The sequence below is a fragment of the Pituophis catenifer genome, unplaced genomic scaffold (genome assembly GCF_029215685.1).
Source record: "Pituophis catenifer annectens isolate HBS135680 unplaced genomic scaffold, rPitCat1.0.hap2 SCAF_3, whole genome shotgun sequence".
In the NCBI taxonomy this organism is placed as follows: domain Eukaryota; kingdom Metazoa; phylum Chordata; class Lepidosauria; order Squamata; family Colubridae; genus Pituophis; species Pituophis catenifer.
Genome location: NW_027256883.1, coordinates 128,841,719 through 128,865,660, shown reverse-complemented (window position 1 = coordinate 128,865,660; position 23,942 = coordinate 128,841,719). Strand labels below are relative to the sequence as shown.

Below are 23,942 nucleotides of genomic sequence, written 5' to 3'. Positions count from 1 at the left end.
AGCATCTGGGGACAAGCCATCCCCAGATTTCATATGTGGTGGGGAAACCCTTATCCCTGTTGAGTTGAGAAGACTGAATAGAGAAGACTGTTTGAAGGAGATTGCCTGGAGCAAAGCCATAAAGGGCTTTGGAGGTTAAAACTAACACACTGAATTGTACTTGGGAATCTACTGATATACCGAGATTTTAATAGTGCTCTAAATAGCTTTAGAGCACTATGAATCTCTGTAATATCATAAGATAAATCTTTCCTGAATTGTTGATGTTAATGTTCCTGTCATATTAATTTTCACTTAATATACAGTATCTTGATTGTAATTTGGCTTCTTGATTGTTGGTTTAGTGATCGACTATACTTGGGTATTGGGCACATGTGACTTTACAGTACTTGTCATTTGATTAGAAAAAGATGCTTTCAAATGCACAGAAGTATGAGCACCACAGCTGAGTGTGATTCATTAAAGCAACTGCTTAATTTTCCTAAATCGATTTGGCTAAAGCAGAAGCCTCCCCTGGTAGACTTTTGCTCCTGGAAAAAAATGTGGCCCTTTGCAACTGGGCTTATTGATTCTTTAACATGAATTGGAAATCTCCCCAGACTTATCACTACCTAGAAATCCTGTTTTTGTATTCTGTTTATTAAACAATAAGCCTCTTAGCATGGTTGAGACTACATTGCGTCTCACTTTCTCTGCTTTTTTTATCCTATATTAAATAAGGCATTAAAATGCTTGGGAATTGCTTGTGTTCTGGAGAATTTAATTTTTAACTTAAGCACTTCCTGGTTTCTTTTGGCTAGGAAGATCTGGAAGCTGTACTTGAAGTATATAATATGATTTCTTAAGCAAAAGCTCAAGGATAAATGAAAGGATAAATGTCTTTTTTCTTTGTACTATTTTTACAGATGATCAACCCATTGAGATGGCTGCAGGATCCAACAGACAGATTTTAGAAGGTATGATATAGATACATTGTGTTAAATTTAGGCTAATGCGAAACAAAAGTATAATATGCATTTGTAGAAAAATCTAATGCCACATATCAAACAAGATTACTTATTGAGATTAATAACAAATTAATTTATTTCTTTAATTCTATTAATGAATTAAATGAATTAATAAATACGCAATTTTTTTCTGTTACCAAGCGAATGTTCATATATTTGCAAGTTGGTGTTATCTGTCTTTCAGAATCCTACTAAATTCTATCAAAGCAGTAAATTAAATTAGCTGTTCTTTTCTTCCTAAAAGGTACATGAGTTGATATAAAGAAATAATAGATTTTTTTAGAATATAGACTTGCTTCTCAAAATACATTAATAAATGCTATCAAACTTTGAGATACTTTGAGTAACCTTTCAAGTAGAAAAAGATAAATAAGGCAATCAGAAAGAACCTGAGGGAAACTCCCAAAGGTTCTATTAAACTGACTTATTTTATTGAGCACCACAAATATTTTACAGTCTTAGGAAAAGTACAATTATTTTAATGCCTAAGTATATTGCAGTGCAGCTTTTGAAATTTTTGTAGAACCAGAACTTTTTTCTGATTGTTGTAATGCAGTAAATCTTTCACACCACTAATACACAGACAGTTCTGATTTGTACTTCTGATTTTCTAGCACATTCACCCTTGTTTATGCTTCTGTTGTTAACAATATTTTAACTACAAAGACATTGGAACAATTGAAAAAAATCAGTGGAATAATTAAGCTTATAATCAAAGTTGATATAAATGATTTTCTTTTTGTAACTTGATGTATTGCATTTAAATTATCACTTTACAAATCTACAATTTTTAATTTGAATTTACAAATGTAAGCCAGTGATTTTTACTTACATCTCTCTCTCTCTCTTCCCTTATATAAATTTCATTCAAGAATAGTGAAATGTAATACACTGATAGTTTAAGTCCACTTTCAATACTGTCAGTTCTTTAAAACACCTTTTAGACATAGTTTATCTAGAAACAGACATTGTTACCCACATTTTTGATCTTTTAGCTACTATTTTCTGATTTCATTCTTCAAAAGTCTCCTTCAGTCTCTGATAGCTGATCCTGTCATAGGTGATCTCTCATCCTTTCCTTATCTGCAGAGGTTTTCTGGTCTATCCCCAGTTTCTTGGTCTTTGCTGAAGTTGTTGGTTCCACTTTCACAGAACTGTCCTCAGTTTCCCACCCCCATCCCCCAAAGCCTCATCAGTATTTGATTTTTGAAGTGTATACAATATCTTCGTGTGTGTGTGTGTGTGTGTGTGTGTGTATAAAACTTTCTAATCTGTATTTCCACTATGTGACTGCAGAGGGTGCTAAATGATCTTCCTATACTAGTCATGTACCATACATTTATTCTTGCAAACCTCTGACTTGCTCATATCATATAAAACAACTAACTTGATTATTGTAGTTTAATTTTTCTCTCATTGAATGACAGCACACAGAATAGCATTTTTACCTTCAGTTTATCAGTAGGGAGAGGGACTGTATTCCTTATTTTTGGATAGCTATTAAACAGTTTTTTGGGAGGAGGAATCCACTGACTTTGAAACTTTCTCAAATCTGTGAAATATATTGTATAAGAATTTAAATACTGCAATTCATCTGCCAAAAGAATGTGTGAACAGAAAAGGGAAAAAATCCAACATCTGAAGTGCACAAGGGGTTATGAAAACTGACAAAATTTCTTTGCCAAGCTAATTAATTCAAACAACAACAAGGACAAAAAAACACCCAGCAACGCTTTGCCAAAAGGAAGTTTTCCTTCTTTGTGGTATTACTAATAAATTATTTGGAGGCGTGCACTGTAGTTTACATTATTTGTTGCAACCAAATGTATGCTGGATCAAATAATTTGTAAAAATAATTACCAAAAAATGTTAAATTCTCAAAAATTATTTCAGTCATGAGACAGTTGATGAACAGGTGATCTTTAGAGAGATACAAGAGAAATTTATTGAGAAGTTATTTCAGTAAATGATTATTTTGTAAGAATCAAAGGTTGCAAATTAATTATGTGAATTATTAAATTATCACAGTAGCATTTAATTAATTTGCAACCTTTGATTCTTACAAAATAATCATTTATTTACCACTCTCTATCTCTCTATACAATATAAAGAAAATCATATGAAATTTTATATTTATTAATATTTTTATGGAGGTAGAGACCACGAATGTCATAATGTGGCCCTGCTTCTGTTGTGTGGTCTTATATGGGCCTGGAGGGGTTACTGTGCTGAAAACACAACAGAAAAGGGACCAGTAATAGTCAAATACTAGTTCTATGAAGGACATTGTTAATGTGTGTTAAGTAAATGACAGTGTACAGTGTTGTTATCCTCTGGCCCTTTAAATAAAGTCTCTTTGAAACCTTTTATACCTTTTACTCAATATATATTTTCTTGCAGGTGTATTTTTGCACATTGTTGCTGATACCCTTGGAAGTATTGGTGTAATCATATCTGCAATATTGATGCAGAATTACGGTTTGATGATTGCTGACCCAATCTGTTCGATGCTTATAGCTCTACTTATTGGTGTAAGGTAAGCATTGTAAAGAGTGAAGTTTTAGAATCACAACATTTAGAATGGTAACAAATATCACTTCGCTGGTTGTCACCTGTTCCAGCTGTAACAATTCTGTTTTAATTACTGTTGTAATGAAGTTTGGTTTAAAGAATCATCAGTATTATTTTTTTCCCTATCAATATTGACATTTTTGTCAAGTGCCTGAGTGACAGCTGAGTTATACATTGCTGCATTACAGTATTGATCTTCATTTTTCCCATGGGGGTGGGGGGGAGAGAGAGGGAGAGGGAGAGATGCATATATGTATATTTAGGATATGTTGTATTACTAAAAGAAGCAGAATGGTCTCAAATTCAGTGCATCGTAGTTCGCCTTTCATTTTCTGGCCACCATAGGAAGTTAGTTATACACTGAACAAATTTCCTTTAGTGTGCGAGGTCACTTTCTAGAGACAGTTTGTGTTTATGTAGTATTGTGTTTAATCAATGAAGCAGTAGAGATGATCTTATAGATACAAAAATCAGATAGTCTGGCAAGGACTGCGCTAGATTTATCATGCATATCAAGCACTGCCATTCAAAAATGGGCAGAGCCATCCTTGTTTTGGGAGAGATTATAATCTGGGATTTCAAGATTTACCCTAACCCTAACATTTTGTTATGAAATGTTGGTAAATAAGCTAATAGGCCATGTTATCCAATAACAAATATATATATAACATTTATCATATTTGCTTGACTTTGGCTTATTTTAATTAGCACTAACAAATATTGGTTGTCTTTGCTTTACTTTTGCTGAGCAAGAAAACCTTTTCTGTTTTGAAAAGCTAGTAATTTAAAATAGGAAATTAAAAATACTTAAACATGCAAGTTCTCCAGAGGCTATAGATATACTGTTACATGCCATGGTAGGTGGTAATGCTAAAGGTACATAAATATTTGTGAGAGAAGCTAAATTCAACTATCACTAATGTGCATCACTAATATTTAATAATAGCTTGTCAAGTGTTCAGTTAGTGTCATTACATCCTACGGAATTGAGAGTTTTGTTCATTGCAATTGAATTCATGCTATAATAAACAACATGATGCTTTCAGCTAAATGTCTATGGAGATTCTCACTCATCCAGGTCATGGTTGTCCCAAAGATGCAGAACCTTCTTAGATGAGAAGCGAAACATCTTCAAAGAAAAACTAGAAGGTCCAGTTGCCTGTTGAAAAAGCACCTTTGGGACAACCATGAACTGAATGACTGAGAATCTCCATAGACATTTAGCTATACATTACGATTTGTTTAGGCAAATTTTAGTTCTGAAATTCCATGATAGAAATCAATTTTTTCAGGATCTTGATGGAATTTGGTTGTTTTCTGTTTAGAAGACTGGTGAAACTGTTTTCCAGTAATGCCTGGATATTGCCATTTTAGTATCAAAATGATTGTCATTCATTTTCATGAGTTGGAGGAATAACTCAATGGTCCTGTATAAGCAGGAAAAAAGCAATAATAAGGAGTGATTGCACACATGATAGAGAAAGACCTGAAGAAGAATAATCTCCAATTGCTTGGCTGTTCATTCTTGTAAAAGGGCAATCTAAGCAGATGAAAAGCAGGAGGCAGGCAGCCCCTCTCTTTCATCTCTAGCTAACATCGCTATGCTTCTAGCTTTTGAATAGAGAGATGTTCTGACTAAAAATTTTGCCTAGTGTGCGAAATGAACCCTCAGAAACCACTTTTAAATTCAGCTTCAAGAATACATGTCCCATTTCTATGTGGTCTGATTCTGAAAAGACCCTGAGTAGAGGAATAAGTCTTGGGCTTGCACAAAGAACGTTGCATTGCATTAGCCCATCTGTTTAAACAAAGTTTGGGTGAACTGGCCTTCAACTTAATTACCATTATGCCTTGACTCTGCAGACTTCCTGTATTTTGATAACGGGGATTGGTTTAAACTGTTCATTATTACAGTTTAATACAGAGAACAGTGAGATCACTCTGTTTCTCCAGCCGAGCATTTCCAGGCTGCACAATAGAGGCTCAACATTTGCTAGATCATAAATTCCGTTTTGGTGTAAACATCAGACTGAAAAGTGCTGAACTTACACAGCCTAGTGCTAGACATGTTGCATTTGCTGTTGCAAATTAGAAAGAAGATAGATTAATGGCATAAATGAGTAAGCAGAGAGACTGCGATGCTGAACTGAGCATACTTGCCAATTGAATGTGAGGATTCCTTTAGAACAGGGGTTTCCCAACCTTTTCTATACCCCACGTCCCTAAAACGCTTCTGATATATTCTCGCACCCCTTACAAAAGTAAATAATTAACTGCATATAATTACGCAAATACACTATAATTTTGAAACTTCTAAACCCAAGTTTTTGCACCCCCTGGAATATCATGTCGCGCCCCCAGGGGTTGCGAGCACCCCCGGTTGGGAACCCCTGCTTTAGAATGATACTTCAGGTGAAAACAAGGGTCGTGCTGACACCCTAGATGTCAGCAAGCACATGTAGAGAATTGATCAAAAATTTAAAAAAATAATTACATTCTCTATACACTTTTGCATCAACATTTTAAAAAAAATGGTTGAATTTAAAGTTCAGCATCCAAATTAAATCCAAGTTGAGAAGGATACTTCTTGAGGATACTTTTCAACTCAAAATAATATACATGACTCTTTGTTAGTTTTCTATTGCAACTTTTATTGCAACTTTAGTTCAGAAGCTGAGTCGGTATATATAGCTGCTGCTCTATCTATTTTATCCTACAAAGTCCTGTGTGGTAGGTTGGGTTGAGAGGCTGGCCCAAAGTCATCTAGTTTTCATGGCTGTAAGGGGAGGCTTGAACTGGGTCTCCCTGCCCCGGGTCCAACATTTTAACCACTACACTAGTTCTCTTTTTTTATCTTTATTGAAACTTTCTGATCCATGGTGATTTTACAAAGGCTTGTTGTGGTTATAACAAAAACGAATGAGAAAATATTTTATCTTTTGCACATCCAGGATTCACTATTAGGAAAAGGTAACCAAAGAGCCTGAATGAGCAAAATATAAAATACCTTACCACCTTTACCTTATGATAAATCACTACTTAACACATTAGTTTTGGGAAAAATACTAAATATTATGAGTAAAATTAAATTGGAAGGGCATATTAGCTTCCTGGCCATTCATTTGAATGACATAATTTAGTGCAGCCTTCCATAGTGTGGATGCTCTAGTCAGCATCCCAGAGAATTCTGGAAATTGAAGTCCACACTTCTGGATGATACCTTGATTGGGAAAGCTGCTTTAGTGAGAACACGCTTAATCTACTATGGTGGAGTAGGGCACAGTATTTATTTATTTATTTATTTATTTAGTTAGTTAGTTAGTTAGTTAGTTAGTTAGTTAGTTAGTTAGTCGCATTTCTATGCCGCCCAACTCCCTGGCAAATCATTAGGTTCATCACTTCTGTTTGCACAGTAGAACTCTAGTGCTTGTGTGTGTGTAAGGGAGGAAGTATAGAAATAAGATCAGTTTGGATGACAGAATATCAACTGTCAGGAGAATTAGCCCAGTTGGATCCAAGACTAAATTTCATGTATGCAAGTGCCTCACCTTTGCTGTCTGTGCTTTCTTATCTCATGCTCAGCTAAAGTGATTATGCTTTGAATCACTTAACAACATATCATTGAAACAACTCTTTGTGGACCATCTAGGGCAGGGGTGTCAAACTTGTGGCCTGCAGCTGGATGTGTCACGTGCTGGCTACGCCCACCCCATTTTAGCGAAGGGGAAAAAAGTTGCGATAAGTTACGTGACAACAACATGTCAACATTGCGAGTTTGGCACCCCTGATCTCTGGCAAGAACGGGAGGGTAAGTTGTTTCATAGGAGGTAGTATAATATTATTCTGGAAGAGAATGTCTTTTCTACTTTTTACATTTATCATTTCTGAAATTCTGAAGTGTGATAGGTTCAAGGATTGATTCACCATGGTATAAACCAGAAAACTTTCTATTATCTTATTCTATAGAAGATTTCTCTTTTCTGAGAATGAAACTTGATACGGTTGCATCCCTTGGTGTTCATCTGGCAAAAGAGTATCTGCCATTGCAATTTAAAATAAATGTATTTATTTGTGATAGCTGTGCCTGGGAAATATAAGGATTCATATTGTGTTTCACTTGTTCTTTTTATTTGAAAACATGATAAAAAGGTAGTAACCAAAAGCACATAAAAATACATTGATTTGGAACTCAAGTGTTAGAAAATGTTTTTATTCAATTTTCTAAAGATGTGTGCTAGTTCTTATATTGCTTTTGTACAGCTCATATTGACATAGGAATATTTCTTAAATCTTGATTTATTGATTGATTAAGAATTCTAGCCAAGCCGTCCTGCCATTTTAACAACATAAAACGGGCAATAACTGCCTATTGCTGTAATAGCTTCATTGCTGGTTCACTTCTTGCCTCAAAACTTGATTTGAAACTTTTTAAAAATCAATCTTCTAGATTAAAAATGATGTCCATCACAGAAAAGGAATGTGTAAAGAGCATGCAGTGATGGAAGTTGTGGGTAATAGGACACTTGATTCCAAATGCCAATTGCCAAAACTAGGTGTTTCACTTTAGAGTAAATTTAATTTTCCTGTCAAGACTCTCAAGTGTAATGCATTTTAGAAACATGCAGTTGTTCTTATGTTATTTATTCGGTGGTGGAATAATCCAGCTTGAAAGAAAATTATTTTGAAGTTTAACGGAGGCCTGTTTTTAATACAGTAGAGTGGTGGTTTTTCCTGTGTAATCAGGAGAGATTGTTTTCTTTAAAAAGAAATCTGTGCCATGTAAATTGCTCATCTTAAATTTCCATTTTTGGTTTGGAAGTAACGGCTCATTCCTTTCCACATTCTCCACTTTTTTGATCTAAGTCTGAATTTATATTAATGTATTCCAGATATATTTGCTGTGATACATTAGTACCTATAACAGCAGAATTAGGTTTATAACTATTTGCTTCGTGCCATGAAATATTGCAACTCTATTCTATTACATCCTTATGGGCGAAGATCTGCAATGGAAAACTCACAGGAGAGCTATATTAATATAGTTGCTCGTTGCTGCAGTTTGGGATGGGGGGGCTGCTTATGGGAATCTGTGAGAATGTACTATGGCTGCCTAGTTCAGTGTCAAACCATGACTACATGAATAAACATGCAGGCATTTATCATGCAAAGATTTTGTTCAGATATCCCTCTAAGCCATCATATGTGCTTTTGACTTTAGCTTAGCATGTTGTACCAATCCTGCCATGATAATGTCTTCTTCTTCTTGACAGAGATAATATTTGCTTTGTTTTGATAGGACTAGAGCGCTATTGTGAGAGATGGTGCCCACAGAGGGGGAGCTGGTGTGATGGGTTTCAGTGAAGTGGCAGTTTCTCAGGAAGGAGGGGAGCACATTTCCAAAAAAGGGAGTGAGACAAGAGGCAGCACAACCGAAAGGCAGGATGGGAGACCGAGCAAGAGAGTAAGCATAGTCATCTATTAGGGTGAGAGTAGTATGAGTTTTTTAGTCTGGCAAGATTCTGTCTACTGGGTGTAAATAAATAAAGAACTGAAGTCTGGCTGGGTTACTGTTTGTCATTCTTGTGCTTAGCCTAACAACTGTGCATTGAATTTACCTCGCATTCCATGTTTTAATTCTTCATACACTTAAACCTTAACGTACAATTGTAATTGAATCTGGAATTACAGTCCTAAATTGTGGCAGTTGTTATGTGGGTCACCATGTGACCATTTCCCAATTTTAGGACTTTTTTGGTGGTAGTCATTAAACAAATGAAGCAGTCATTAACCCAATCCATTTTAGCCATTGGGTGCTTTTTGCCGCAAACTGCAAGTAAACATTAGTTTCTGGCAATAAATGCTAAACATATAGTAATATAACAATGTTGTGTCAAACATTTCTTTGTCTTTATTACCTTTGTCCAGATTAAGTGGCCCATTAAACAAAATTTAATAATTGAAAATAAGATACCTGAAATCAACAGGCACATATCTTAAGAAATATATCCAGATAGAACGAAATATTTACCTTGGCATTCTTTACTTTGTCTTGGATCAAGAACAAATAATAACAAAGACAAATTACAAGTATCTACTGTCTCACATTTATGGTTTTACAGCACTCACATGACTATTAAAAACCAAATTTTTATAATTTTAAAATGTGACTTTAGAATGGAGGAGCTTTCAAGAATTTCTCTTTAACTTACTCTAATTTTTTTTTTAAAAAAACTCTCAAAACACCTCGAGTATTCAGTAGCATGTCCCCACTTACACGCACAGACACACAGACACACTTTCCTACATATTAAGGTGAAATTAATAGCAATAGCACTTAGACTTATATACCGCTTCACAGTGCTTTACACTTTACACTCTCTAAGTGGTTTATAGAGTCAGCATATTACCCCCAGCAATGGGTCCTCATTTTACCGACCCCATAAGGATGGAAGGCTGAATCAACCTTGAGCCGGTGAGGATCAAACTGCTGGCAGTAGACAGAATTATCCTGTAATACTGTGCCACCATGGCCCTATCCATTCTAATCTGTTAGTTTGGTTGAGAAAACGTTCCAAGTCAAAATTCATGAATGGCATGCAGGAATTTTTTTCCTGCCTGCTTTTTGATTTTGTCCATCTGTCTGATGATTTTAATCCTTTTCAGTATAATTCTCTGTTCCATTGAATAGGACTGGAATAAAGAAGGGTAGGCACAAAGTGTAAGGATTAAGGATGCCATTTCATTGTCCCTCTCTGGGCATGGCTGTCTTCCCACCTACTTACTGTACTCTTCAGATATTATTCCAGTTCACATTAGATTTAATGTGCTGCAATATTTGCTTTATTAGGCTAGATAAAGTGGAGCATTTCCCCTTATTGTGCAAGTTGCTTACCTGAGCAAAGCCAATATTTTTCTTTCATTAGCATTTTAATCATAGCAGTAGAACAATCCAGGGATTCCTAGAGTTTACTTCTCCTTTGAGTCATATTGTTTTAAATTCTACCCTGCTTCTCTGCATACAAGTGCTCTAAGCAGCTCAGAGGGTAAGGATAGCTATACAGGACAGAAATATTTCTCAGATCTTTATTAAAATAAAAGTATTCTCTACTTTGGACTTGTGAATTTTGAATTTTGAGAACATCCTATAGACCAGTGGTGGGTTTCACTTACCTTTGCTACTGGTTCGCGTGTGCGCTACTTCCGCACATGCACAGAGCTTATTTGATGATGTCCGGGTGGGTGGGCGGAGCCTCCCGCCGCTGCTACTACCGGTTCGCCCAAAGCGGTAGCAACCCACCACTGCTATAGACGTTCTTTTATGTGGGAGCCTGCATGTGAACAAAATGGCTGCTCTGAATGGACATTACAAAACACCTTTGAAACTCAAGGCAACTTTAGCGGGTTCACTCTTTTATCACTCCATTTACTCTCTCAGGATGCTTTCTTTTTCTGGGTAGTGGGCCTACACCATCAGCACTCCATTGTAACCCTTATTATTTTTGTCTTCTAAGAATGTCGGTGAAAGGCCCAGGAACACTCTGGAAATAAAGATTATGCTAAAATCTAAAGCTCCCCATTCGCTTTGTGAGGTTCCTTCTTGTTTAAAATAAAAAGAATCCAAAGCAGAATAAAATCAGATGGACAAGGCAGATTTCTGCAGTTATTACGTTGGAGATCCAGGTAACACACAGTTGAAACTAATTCTCTCCCAAAACATAGAGCAGCAATACCAATAATTCCTTTGATATATGAAAATAATATTTTAAACTCAGGAAAAGTAAAATCTCTAAATATGGCTTGATTGTGACTTCATGGCCATGCCTAAATACCTTTCCTATATGGAAGTGGTTTACCGTTACCTTCTTATGGGATGTTTTTTTTGACTTCCCAATCTAACTATAATTATAGACTTTTCCTGATGTCTCCCATTCAGTCCTAAACTAGAGCCAGCTTTTCTTTCCTTTTCAAGATCAGCCAAGGTCAAGCATATGAGTAGTATAAACAGTTACACCGCAATATCCGCAATATTATCGGTTGTTTAAATATGTAAGCCACAATAGCATCTAATACAACTTTCCAATGCAGTCATCTATTAATAAGCAGCATAACCACCAAACTACATTTGGCAAGTGCCAAATGTAGCAACCGGCAGCCAGATTGCTTACAGTTGTTAAAAATGTTGTATGCAGAAATAACAAAGAGTCTTTGTTAAGCATTGCAGGTAAGCTATGCGTTTTCTAAAAAAAAAAGTTTTACATCTGGATAGGTCCTTATAGGACCTATCAAGCCTTGCGGCACCCATGATCTAGATGACCTCAAAAGGCTTATGAGATCATCTAGATCAGTGATAGTGAACCTTTTCGGCACTGAGTGCTGAAAAGGTTGTGCAGAAAGTATGATATCCTGAAGCAACATATGAAAAGTTTCTTAGATGTAATTATGAGGATGGATAATGAGTTCAATTTAGAAATAGAGTCTAAAATAAAGGAAGTTGATCATAAGATTTATAACTTGGACAATAAAATACAAAGAATTGAAAATGATTTAATAATGATACAAGAAAAAAGCCCAGAAGCAGAGCTTAAAAAGTTTAAAAAAATAAAGGAAGCTGACTACAAGACTTACAATGCAGATAATATAAAACAAAGAATTGAAAATGAAGCCACAATGATGCAATTCAGATTCATGGAATTTGCGGTCAGAATAAGGGGAATACAGGAAGATAAAAGACAAGATTTGAGAAAGATGTCTGCTGAAGTTCTGGCTGGGATTTTAAAGGTTAGTCCTGAAGAGGTATCCTGCAAGATTGATAAGGCTTACAGAGTTAATTCTTGGGTGGCAAAGCAAAGGCAGTTGCCTAGAGATGTGGTGATCTACTTTACTGATAAAGAAATAAGAAATGATATCGTGCAAAAGTCTTTTAACTCCACTCTTGAAATGCATGGAAGGAAGATTTGGATATTTAAAGAGCTGCCGCCCAAGATGTTAAAAGACAGAAAGGATTTCGGATTTTTGGTGACTGAGCTAAAGAAACAAAACATCCCATTTAGGTGGGATGTTCCAGTTGGTATAATATTGAGATATCAAGGAGAAAGATATCAACTAAATACTGTTGAAAAAGCGGAAGAATTTTACTACAAGGTTCTTAAAATGGGCTCAACATCTCCATGTATAATACACGAGGGGAATGAAGAAAAGCAAAATCAACAAGAGATTGAAATCCAGGCTAAGCAGATGGAGGTGGAGGTGGAGGTGGAGGTAATGTAAAAACAACAAGTTACAGAGGCCTTTGTGGACGAGCCGCTTTTGGATTCTCCTTCAGAGGTTACAGTTGGACTATCTATAAATACAAGAGAGACAGCTCTGGATTCTAATGTGATGACTTATCAAAGTATAGACCAGCATGGAAATCAATCACTTGATTATACAACTCATAGAAAGGCAACCAGGATGGAGATCTAAGCCACAAAAAGTTAAGAAAAGAAGAAGCAGGTCCTACAAAAATAAAAACTTTTAGACTAAACAACAGTGTAATGCCAGTTACGTAAGAGACGATTGAATATATGAAAATATAGTTGAGGCAAAGTATTGGTTTATACTATTTTGATGAGAGTGACAGATCTCTGCAGTGCTGTACTTCTGGGATGTGGAAGATGGCCTTAAATTGAGTGGATTGGAACTTTCTATATTGGACTCTTTGACAAACGGATTACGTTTATGTTGAGCTATAAGGCAAGAGAACTATGGAATTGGGGCATGCAGAAGATCTGGCTGTTACCCTAACACGGTGGTTGGAATTAATAATTTAGATGGAAGACATTATAGAAGACACTATATGGAATATAAATATAAAGTCACTCGGGTGGTTTTTTATATATGAAAACATTTACTATTGATGGGGGCAGATGGTAATTGAAGATACCGAACATACTGTTGGAATTAGGATGTGATGTTACCCTAACATGGGTAATGGAATTAACAATCCAGTTAAGAGACATTACAGAAGATATCATATGGATTACAAATTTAAAGTCATTTGAGGATTTTATATATATATGTAAATATTTTTTTAGTGGTGTGGGCAGAAGAATAAAGATATTGAAAATATTATGTATGTAGACCTGTAGGAAAGTGGGTGGAGATAGGTTAGTTTATTGATTGTTTAGTTTAGGAAAAGGGATGTTATGTTATATCAATATACGTAAAAGATTTGAATTAAGAGATATATGTATGGGGGAGGAGGAAATGGTTAGATTATGAGTTGAAATTGTTAAATTAGGATTTATTATATAATTTTACAGCTGAATGTTGCTTTGAAATGCATAGTATAAGGGGGATACAATAATATTGTTAGAAGGGTGGAGATAGGTTAGCTTACTGATTGTTTAGTTTAGGAAAAGGGATGTTATGCTATATTAATATACATAAAAGATTTGAATTAAGAGATATATGCATGGGGAGGAGGAAATGGATAGATTATGAGCTGAATAGATGAAATTGCTAAATTAGGATTTATTATATAATTTTACAGTTGAATGTTGCTTTGAAATGTATAGTATAAGGGGGATATAATAATATTGTTAGAAAGAAAGGGTCAGTATATGGGGGGTGGAGTAAAAGGATAGTAAAGTATTATATAATCTGTTATTAACTTGGGTTTTATTTTGGAGAAGCCACAGGGGGAGGGGAGGGGGAGGGGGGGTTAGGGAGGAGGGGAGAAAAAGGGGGGAAAAATTTGTATTTGAAAAACTTTTTCAATTAAAAAAAAAAGGTTGTGCAGAAATGTTGCGCGCATGCTTCTCAGGGCCGCGCTTCAGAAAAGCTGAACTTCCAGGTTCCAGCGTGCATGCTTGTCTGACAATCAGCTGGCCGGTGCGCATGCGCAGGTCGATTTTCGGCAGTGCTGTGCACGCACTAAAGAATCGCGCTCTGGAAAAGCTGAACTTCTGGGTTTTGGCACGCCTGCGCACATGCACACACCTGTTTTCGGCACTGCCGCACGCACGAAGGACAGCTGATCATCGTGTGCGCATGCGCGTCAGAAACCTGGAAGACAAACAGGCAAGGCCGCATGTGCCGGGCGACATGGCTTTGTGTGCCACTTTGTGTACGCGTGCCATAGATTCACCCTCACAGATCTAGATAATCTAGATAACTGATTTTGCAGTTCTTTGTTTCTAAAGGAGGAATAATTCACTTTTTCCACGTTTGAGCTGAACTTCATTTTAAGTCTTCTTGTATGGCTCTACTTTTAAAGTCTCACTGAAATGTTATTAAAACTAAGAATAAAATAGTTTATTGCAAAGGGTAAATCTACCCTCTTTTGGAGCCCACTAAACCTCCCATTAACCAGCAGGCTCTAGGAAAATTATATATATATATTTTTGAAGGAGAACACCCTTGCCTTCATGTCCACGCCATGGTAGCCATACATTGATTAGGCTACTCGGATTAAAGCCCTTCTCGCCTATATTTTGATAGTTGTGGAAAACCACTTGGTTGGCTGGCGATCAATAATCTCTTAGCTTTATGGAGTTCTTACGCCTTTATTTGGTGTTAAATATTCATTTATACATCACCTTTTCCACAGAGAAAGTATAATGTTGATGTTGAATGATTAATTTCCATTATGGGCAGACTTGTGATGGGAAATACTTATTTTTGCAGCAGAATGTTCAGGAATAATTTTCTCATTCTGTGCATTTACCAGTCTTCTTTTAAAAAAATATTATGAGATATATAGAGTAAACTTTGAAAATTTGAAGATATAACTTTTCTGCCTAAGAAGCTATGTTTTTAATTCACTTTCTTTCTACTGAATATCATTTAAGACTTATTTTACCCTTATAAAGTGGAATTAAAGCTATGGTAGTAATGAAGTGTTTTAATTTAGACAGGAAACTGCATAAACTGCATAAACTTTTCATGGTTACCACCTTTAAAACGCTCCATGGCATAGGACCTAGTTATCTTCGAGACCACCTGCTGCTACCGACAACCTCCCACAGACCTGTGCGCTCCCACAGAGAGGGCCTCCTCGGGGTGCCATCAGCCAAACAATGTAGGCTGGTGACCCCCAGGGGGAGGGCCTTCTCTGTGGGGGCACCTACCCTATGGAACCAGCTGCCCCCTGAGATAAGGAGAATCCAAGACCTTGGTGCCTTCCGCCGTGCCCTTAAAACTTTCTTTTTTCATCAAGCCGGGCTGGCTTAACATATTTTTAAATTTTTAATTGGTTTGTCATTTTAAACTGGGGCCAAATTAATATATATTCTTTTAATTGTTCTTAATGTTTGTATTGTATGTTTTTATCTGGCTGTACACCGCCCTGAGTCCCTTGGGAGAAGGTGCGGTATATAAATTTGAAATAAAATAAAAATAAAATAAAAAATCTGTTTTATCGTGTTATCAGAAAATTGCAAACCAGCCTTCTGAAGATTCTTGATAATATTCCAAATCTAATACTATTGGGGAGTCACGGCATTCGATCCTAATCATTATAGTACCAAAATGTGTATCATGATGTCACAACATGCGCCTTTTGTATTTGCAGTGTGATATCAGACACACATACACATGTAGTGAAGTTAGCATAACAAAACCTTAATGTGTGTTTTGTTGTGCGTCCACACTCCACAGATACCTGTGGTGAGGTCAGTATTCCTGATATTAAGAGTCATAAAATTCTCAATATTCTGAGCGGTGCAGCTGTATATAATCTATGATTCTAAGCCCTTTATCATGGGAGTTGTGTGTTTCCTCTGATACCTCAATATGCTCGTTTTACAGTTGCTGAATGGAGCCTCTAAATTGTTTCCAAATGCTCCCTGCTTGAGCTCTGTTAAAATCCCTGGGTTCCCCTATTTCAAGAAATGCAGAGATGGCTGTTTTAGACAAGTCATTTAATTATGGCTGAACATGTACCTACTAATTTAGTTCTGTGATTTTTCTTTATGTGTTTTCCCCTACTTGCGTCCTTTTTCTTATTATTTTGGATTATAAATTAAACATTTTCTAAACCAGAAACAAAAGCAAGTATCCTTTTTAAAAATGTATATATTTTCTAGCTAACTGACCCTAAAGAGCCTCATATATTTCTTCCTATCAGTAATGCCATTTTTGTCAAGCATCTGAGTCAAAATTGAATTGTATGTTGGTGCATAGTAGTCTTGATCTTCTTTTTCCCCCATGAGCGAGTACCCTAGTTATTAAAGGCCTTTTTTTTTTGAGGGAGGAAGCGGGGGAGAGAGAGAGAGAGATGGCTATTTAGGATATGTAACTCACTCCACAAAGGTTACATTTGGACAATTCAGTTTCAGCATAATGTTTTGAATAGTCCTCAAATGATAACTACAATTGGAAATAGAATTTGTGTTGATACCATGTTTCTCCAAAAATAAGACCTCCCCAGATAATAAGCCCAATCAGGCTTTGGAGCGCATGCGCTAAAATAAGCCCCCCCCCGAAAATAAGCCCTCCTGGGAAACCCCCTCCCCCAAATATTAAAATGCAGGCGCAGCCGGTCCCTGCCATTTCCTCTGGTTAGGGTTAGGGAGACAGAGCTGGAAATCAGGTAAGACGGCAAGAGGAGTCCATCTTGCTCCATGCGCCCCAAAATAATAACACCTCCCCAAAAATAAGGCCAAGCGCTTTTTCAAGGTTCAAAAAAATATAAGACCGGGTCTTATATTTGGGGAAACATGGTAAATGATGCAGTCATAAAGGAAGATGTTGTGACCACATTGCTTAGTGATTGCAATCCCAGCACTTCTGGCTGTTTTCATTAACCAAGAATATCTCTTCATTAGAATGAATTTAATTCATCTTTCGATCTGTCTGTCTGTCTGTCTATCTACCTATCTATCTGTATTTAAAATAACTTTAAATAATATTTCTAGTGTTGTTCCACTCCTGAGAGAATCCATTGGAATTTTGATGCAGCGAACGCCTCCTTCTCTAGAAAGTGCTTTGCCTCAGTGCTATCAACGGGTGAGTTATAGTATTTTGATTGGTTTGAAATATACACCTCAAATAGAGCAGCAGCAGATGTTTAACATCTGGAGAACACCTGTCCTCCAGGAATGCCAATTCAATTCCCTTATTAAATGAACAAAACCCTAAAACTAATAGAGCTTATCTGATGAAACAAATTTGTAAATTTGGGCAATTTTCATTCTATACAAATTGAAATCTCATTCTCATAATTGTAGAAACAATGAACAAATAACATTAGTGACCAGACTAACTTTCAGTTATGAATGCCAATACAGTCTTCCCCAGCATGATACTTGTAGATGTCTTTTGGACCTTGGCAGGTGTTCTAAGACATCTGAAGGCAAATTATCTTTAAAAATTTATTATCAATTAAGATCATGTTAAGTTATAACCCTGTTTCTCATATAATTTTTAAGCCTTAATGCAGTGTGCTTATTTTGGAGTTAATGTGAAGATGAACATAATTTTTGTTTAGGATTTTGTGCAAAGCAGGTTTTAAGATTGCTTTAACAACTTGGGATTTTTTAAAAAAAGTGGTTTAGTACAAAGTACCAGCATGTTCTTAATAGCATTTTTCAGGAACAGAAATTTGGAAAAGAAACCCGCTCTTCAAAATGAAACTGATTTATTATATTTGGTCTTAAAAGAAAAAATATTAATTGGACATCTTTTGAGAGAATTCATTTTGCTTATTATATAACAAAGTACATAGAATTATTCAGGGCTGGGATTAATTGTTTCTTATAAATTACTCTGTTAACAATCATTTAAAAGAAGGAAAAACTAAAATACTGAATTCTGTATTTTAGGTTCAACAATTGCAAGGAGTTTACAATTTGCACGATCCTCATTTCTGGACTCTTTGTACTGATGTTTACATAGGGACTTTGAAACTGTATGTAGCTCCAGATGCTGATGCAAAGTGGATATTAAGCCAAACTCACAACATTTTTACTCAGGTAAAATTTGCATTTAAATTATAAGTTACGATCTGGCTTTTAGCCACTGAAGAAAATTTCATTAAGGTATTTTTAGCCAAGTTGGGTTATAAAGTTCAGGACTTGCAAGAAGCCTTATTTCTGATTTTAAATTCTAAATAATCTAAATTCTATATAAAATTCTACTTACACTTATTTGTAGATATATGTTCTTCAGCTTTACAAATATCTGTCACTTTTCTGTTGATTTTTGGATCGCTTCAAAGGGAGTAAATTTGCCTCTTACTTTTGTTTTGCTAAAAATTATAAAACATTTTAAATGTTAATGATCATATTGTCTAGCATTTTTAAATGTTTAAAAGCAGCAATTAATAAATCTGTGATTTTCTGAACTTTAAAATAGAGGCAGTCCAGTTACATTTATTCTGTCATTGTATATGTATCTTTTAAAAAAATTACTTTGTGGATCATAAAAGTCTTACATATTGACTGGTTCTCATTTTCATTACATTAAGTGTTGTACACCACAAAATTCAAGTCCACAAGTCATAAAGTTGCCAAGGTTGCCAAGAATGGTTTTCAAGCATTCTTATGAAAATATTTTGAACCAGAAAAATCATTTGTTTTTACGATCATAAGACCAAGGAATAATGAAATTAAGAGCTTGCTATGGTGCCATTTTATTAATTAGAACTGTTCATCCATAGTAGTGGTCATGTTTATTGAATTTATATCTGCTTTTCTATTGGAAACACGAGGTGGCAAACAAGGGAACTTTCCTTGTTTTATCCCTGCAATAGTCGCTATATTTGGTGGGTTGGTATGAGAAAGTAACTCACCCACCGTCATGCTTGACCTCTGGGGCAAATTGAACCTGGGTTTCTTTGATCCCAGTGCCACATCTTAACCATTGGTCTATACCAGGGGTCAGCAACCCATGGCTCTGGAGCCGCATGTGGCTCTTTCATCCCTCTGCTGCGGCTTCCTGTCGCTTAAAATATGTATCACAACCACCAACGTGTGACACCTACCAGCATGCGATTTATTGAGCTTTCGACTCCCAGTAGGCCAACCATGGAAAAATCCAAGAAAAGAAAAGTTTCAGAAGAAAACAGAATGTTTAATTCAACTATATATGCTAGTTTTGTGGCCGCTCAGGAAATACTCAGGCACGGGAAGGGTTTTGTGGCTCCCGGTGTTTTCTTTTCTTTGGAAAATGGGTCCAAATGGCTCTATGAGTGTTTAAGGTTCCAGACCCCTGGTCTATACTGGCTGTTTTCCTAAATGGAGCAGACCTCCAATTAGGTTTGCAAGACACTTCCATGACAGATCATAGTGAGTGAGGTGTCCAACCTTGGCAACTTTATGACTTGTGGATTGGAATTCTCAAAAATTCCCAGCCAGCCATGCTGGGATTTAAAGTCCACAGCCATAATGTTGCCAAAGTTGGATATCCCTGCATTTGAAACGAGATTCACCTGTTCTCATTTCTGACATATATGTGTCTTTCTCCTTGTGTTTGCAGGCTGGAGTGAGGCAACTGTATGTACAGATCGACTTTGCCACTATGTAGCGAACCTCTTCGACTCCTCCTCGGACCAAAGCTTTCCAGTACTGTCATTTTAAGACTTTGTTCTCCCTTTGGAAATTGAAACTCCTGGTCTCCGTTTCCCAGCAAAGTCTCTTGCTGTCTGATTAGCAGAAGAGAAAATGAAAGGGGTGGGATTGACTTGAATTAATCTGGGAATGACTTTCTGGAGCCCCAAAACTTTGTGGATTCTTTGCCAAGTTTGTTCCTACCTACAGCAGACTTATCGATACAGATGTGAGGTTGCAATCGTTGACTGTGCTTTCTGTAAGGCTGCTGCTGTGGCAGAGATTTCTCGTTCCCACAGAACCGGTATTATTGTAGGGAGGGAGAAATTAAAAGGAAATTACTTTGGGGTGTAATGTCACAGCGATTGACATTCTACAGCATAACTGTTTATAAGACTGTTTGTACTTTGCAAACTTAATGAACCAAACCATATTGGGTTTTCAGAGTGCCTTTTTATCAAAGTATCTGTCAGCACAGATAGGAAACATTGGGGATTTTTTATTAATTTTTATGGCCGTGACTTGTACCAGTAAAGTTTTTGCTTGCAATTGATGTGCTGTAAATGTGTAATTGAATACAGAGATGATGGATTCCCTGTTAATGTTACATTTTTAAGTTTCTGAAGACCACTCTTCAGTTTTCAAATACAGTGGCAAAATGAATACATAAAAGCGCTCGCAGAATGTTTCATTACCATGAAGTAAAATCTTGGCTGCTAATTCTGCAGTACCCTGACAGTAATTGGGCCGTTACTACATGTATCTAGCGTACAAAAAGATGTCTTGCAAGAATATGATGTTTTCCCCCGATCGGATGTCTTTTAATTATTGCTTTTCCATACATGGTCAAGTCTTGTAGTAAATAATTAGGTTGTTTTTTTTTAATTTAAATTTTATGAAACGCTCAAAAGGAGGGATGCTTTTATGGATTTGCCTCTTCCTGCATTACCACTTCCTTTCTGAGTCCTTTATATTGGATACATTTATTTTGATTGGAGGGGTTTTTTTTATACTAGCCAACAGACAATATATTATTTTATTTTGTACTCTGTATGTTTACTTAACCAATTATTTGATCCTCTGATGAATGTGAATCCAGGATATACTTCTGGTAATCTCACCATTGTCTGCATTGTCAGGTTTAAACATTCAGATTTTAACTGAATATAATGAGTTTTCCTAAATCAAACCCCATATTCAAAGTTTGATTTTTTCCCCCCTTATCAAGATTCTTGTAGGACCTATAAATCTTACAGCAGCATTTTCTGACACTTAATTAGTTAGTGAATAGCTCTGCCAATATTCATTCTGTGCTGGTATTCTCCATCATAATTAAAAGTTCTTTTTAAAACTTCAGAGTAACGTTCTGGGTAATATGTCTTCTGTCTATATCCCACCGTGTAATGTTTAAAGGTTATATATGGATACAACACCATATATTTCTAATGTTGGAACTGAAGTTGGTCAGCTTGTCTCCATTTTAAGTTAATATGGAAAACCCCAATTCACTGTTTGTCAAATCAATAGAAATCCCTAGGCCTTTTTAAAAGACAATTGGAACAAAAGCGTGAAATGCAAGCAAGATTGGCCTAGAGAAAAAAAAGTTAGTATTTACTCATGGTCAGAAATTGTTTTCTTAAGCCAAACAATTGTTTTTTATAGCTTGCATGAAATTGTGTTAGGCATCAGAAATACATAAAGTGGACCTGAATTTTATATTGGGAAAAAACTGTAATGTGGATTTTCTGTTTTTATGGGAATAACTTTTTATTATTTTTTAATCCAATGGTTGTTAGATAACCTATTTACTAGTTGTTTTAATTTCTAACCCTGCTTTGTTTTTGCTTATTGTTAGAAATGAATTTTTATGCAACCTGTAATTTAAACCCTAATATAAGTTTTGATTCATTATTTTTGCACAGTAATGTATTTGGGCCTCCTTCCTTTCCATAAGACAAAATGAAAACTGTTTTGTGTATTGCTATTTTCTTATTCCCCTCACACATAAAAGACAATAGGAATAGATTCTCCAAGATGAGAGGGGAAAATGTTTGTGCTGTTTTCACTTGGTGCAGCAATATTATTTTTCCCCATGGAAATAATTATTTAGCTCTGTGTAGACTAATGTGAAGTCCCCTTGCCTTTGAATCTTTCAGCAAAAGGGCTTGCTGAAATAGGTTGTTAACTTGTTTTAAATACTTTATTTGTAATCACTTCTTCAAATAAGAAAATCAATTTGTTCCACTGATTTGTGCATAATCTGAATTTTGCTTATGCTTTGACATGCTTGTTCCAGTGGCTTTTGTTGGCACGTTCTAAAACTTGGGTGTGCCTTAAATAAGAGGCGCTGGAAGCTGCTTAACCTTTTTAGTGGGGTTAATATGCTCTTTGTTTTGTTTCTGCAGGATGTAAGTCCTCTTTATTGTTGCTGACTTCTTTCAGCCAAATGTCAAACAGCAAAGCATGTAAAATTATACTTTTGCCAAATATGTGGCACTGAAATGTGCTTTTATCTAACTTCTGGCAAAATAACTTACATCGAACGCCGTTGCCTTTGAACCATATAGTTCAGCAGAGGGCTCACTTTCTAAACAAATGTGCATTTTGATCTGTAATCCTAAAACAAAGTGTTTAATTTGGGAGATTTATAGACTAGGTTTATTGTCCACCAAGCTCTAGAGAGATAATATGAAGGAAAAAGTGTTTTTTATACTTTTAAAGTTCAAAGTATTAGGCTTAATCTTAGGATCTGTTTAATTGTTGAGGGAAAATAGACTGCCCAACATAGCTTAGGATGTTATTTTCTACAGATGGAACCAGCAACTTGAACAGTCTTTTTTCCCCCCAGTTCTTTTTCATTTCTAAAAATGAACACTTGCCATTTTATTCAGATATTCAGAGTCTTGGCTAGTAAACAAAGTACTGGTCTAACTGTAAGTTTATAGAAAAGATGCTAACTGCACTTTATCAAATAAATATTGTTGGCAGATGAGGAAACCAAGACTGCCAGTGGAAATATCAATGGCTGGTTATTGCAAGATAGGTTGAGGGATGGGTGGGAGGAGACTAAAACCAGTGAAATTATGTTTTCCACAGGAGAACTGCAGTATTCACTATTTTTTTTTAAAAAAATATGGTTGGTATGATTTAGATGAAACCCAGGGTTCTTACATGCTTTGTCTAGTTTAGAAAATTATCCTCTATAACAGGCCTGTCAAACTGGGGCCTGCAGACCGGATGAGTCATGCGCAGGCCATGCCTACCCTGGCTCCGCAAGGCAAAAAAATGTCACGATACGTCACGTGACGCAATCAAGTCTGACACCTGTGCTCTATGAGTTTTGTTCAAAATTTCTTAAATCACGATCTGCTTTTGTTTTGCCATAGAAAGTACAATATGCATTTTTCTCAGAGTCCTACTCCCAGCCTCCATTATAACTCCTGCTGCTTCGTACTTTGACCTGAACTTTTTGCAATTTTTTTTTTTTTTACCTTAAAAGAGTTGTGCCCCACTAATAAGTAATTTTACTTTGGAGCTGTGATTAAGCTTTAACAGATGGATTTTTCTGTTTTTATTCTTCCATTGTCTTGGGGAGGGGAAAGTTTCACTATAATGAAATGCTAAAACCATTGTTTGCATATTTCATTTACTGAGGCCTCATTGCTATGATATCAATTCCCCAAACTTGCCACTCAAAGTTGCCTTGAATTACAAGATGGGCAGCAAATACATTTGATAAATAAATAAAAAATTTATGCAGGGGTCAGCAGTCTGTTTAGGCAGCATGAATCACTATGCAACCTATAGCTTCTAATAGACAAATTCTGACTTGAGA

At 36.0% G+C, this 23,942-nt stretch overlaps 1 protein-coding gene across 1 annotated transcript in view; it reads left to right on the top strand.

Annotated features, from left to right (window-relative positions):
- The window catches only part of SLC30A7 (solute carrier family 30 member 7), a 32,613-nt gene extending 10,823 nt beyond the window's left edge, over positions 1-21,790 (top strand). Inside the window, exons 8-12 of the mRNA XM_070939346.1 lie at positions 933-956; positions 3,408-3,543; positions 17,477-17,567; positions 18,383-18,532; positions 20,037-21,790. Of these exons, the coding sequence (XP_070795447.1) occupies positions 933-956; positions 3,408-3,543; positions 17,477-17,567; positions 18,383-18,532; positions 20,037-20,084 (449 nt within the window). The 3' untranslated portion in view covers positions 20,085-21,790. The remainder of the gene's footprint in view (positions 1-932; positions 957-3,407; positions 3,544-17,476; positions 17,568-18,382; positions 18,533-20,036) is intronic.
- Positions 21,791-23,942: the final 2,152 nt, after the last annotated feature.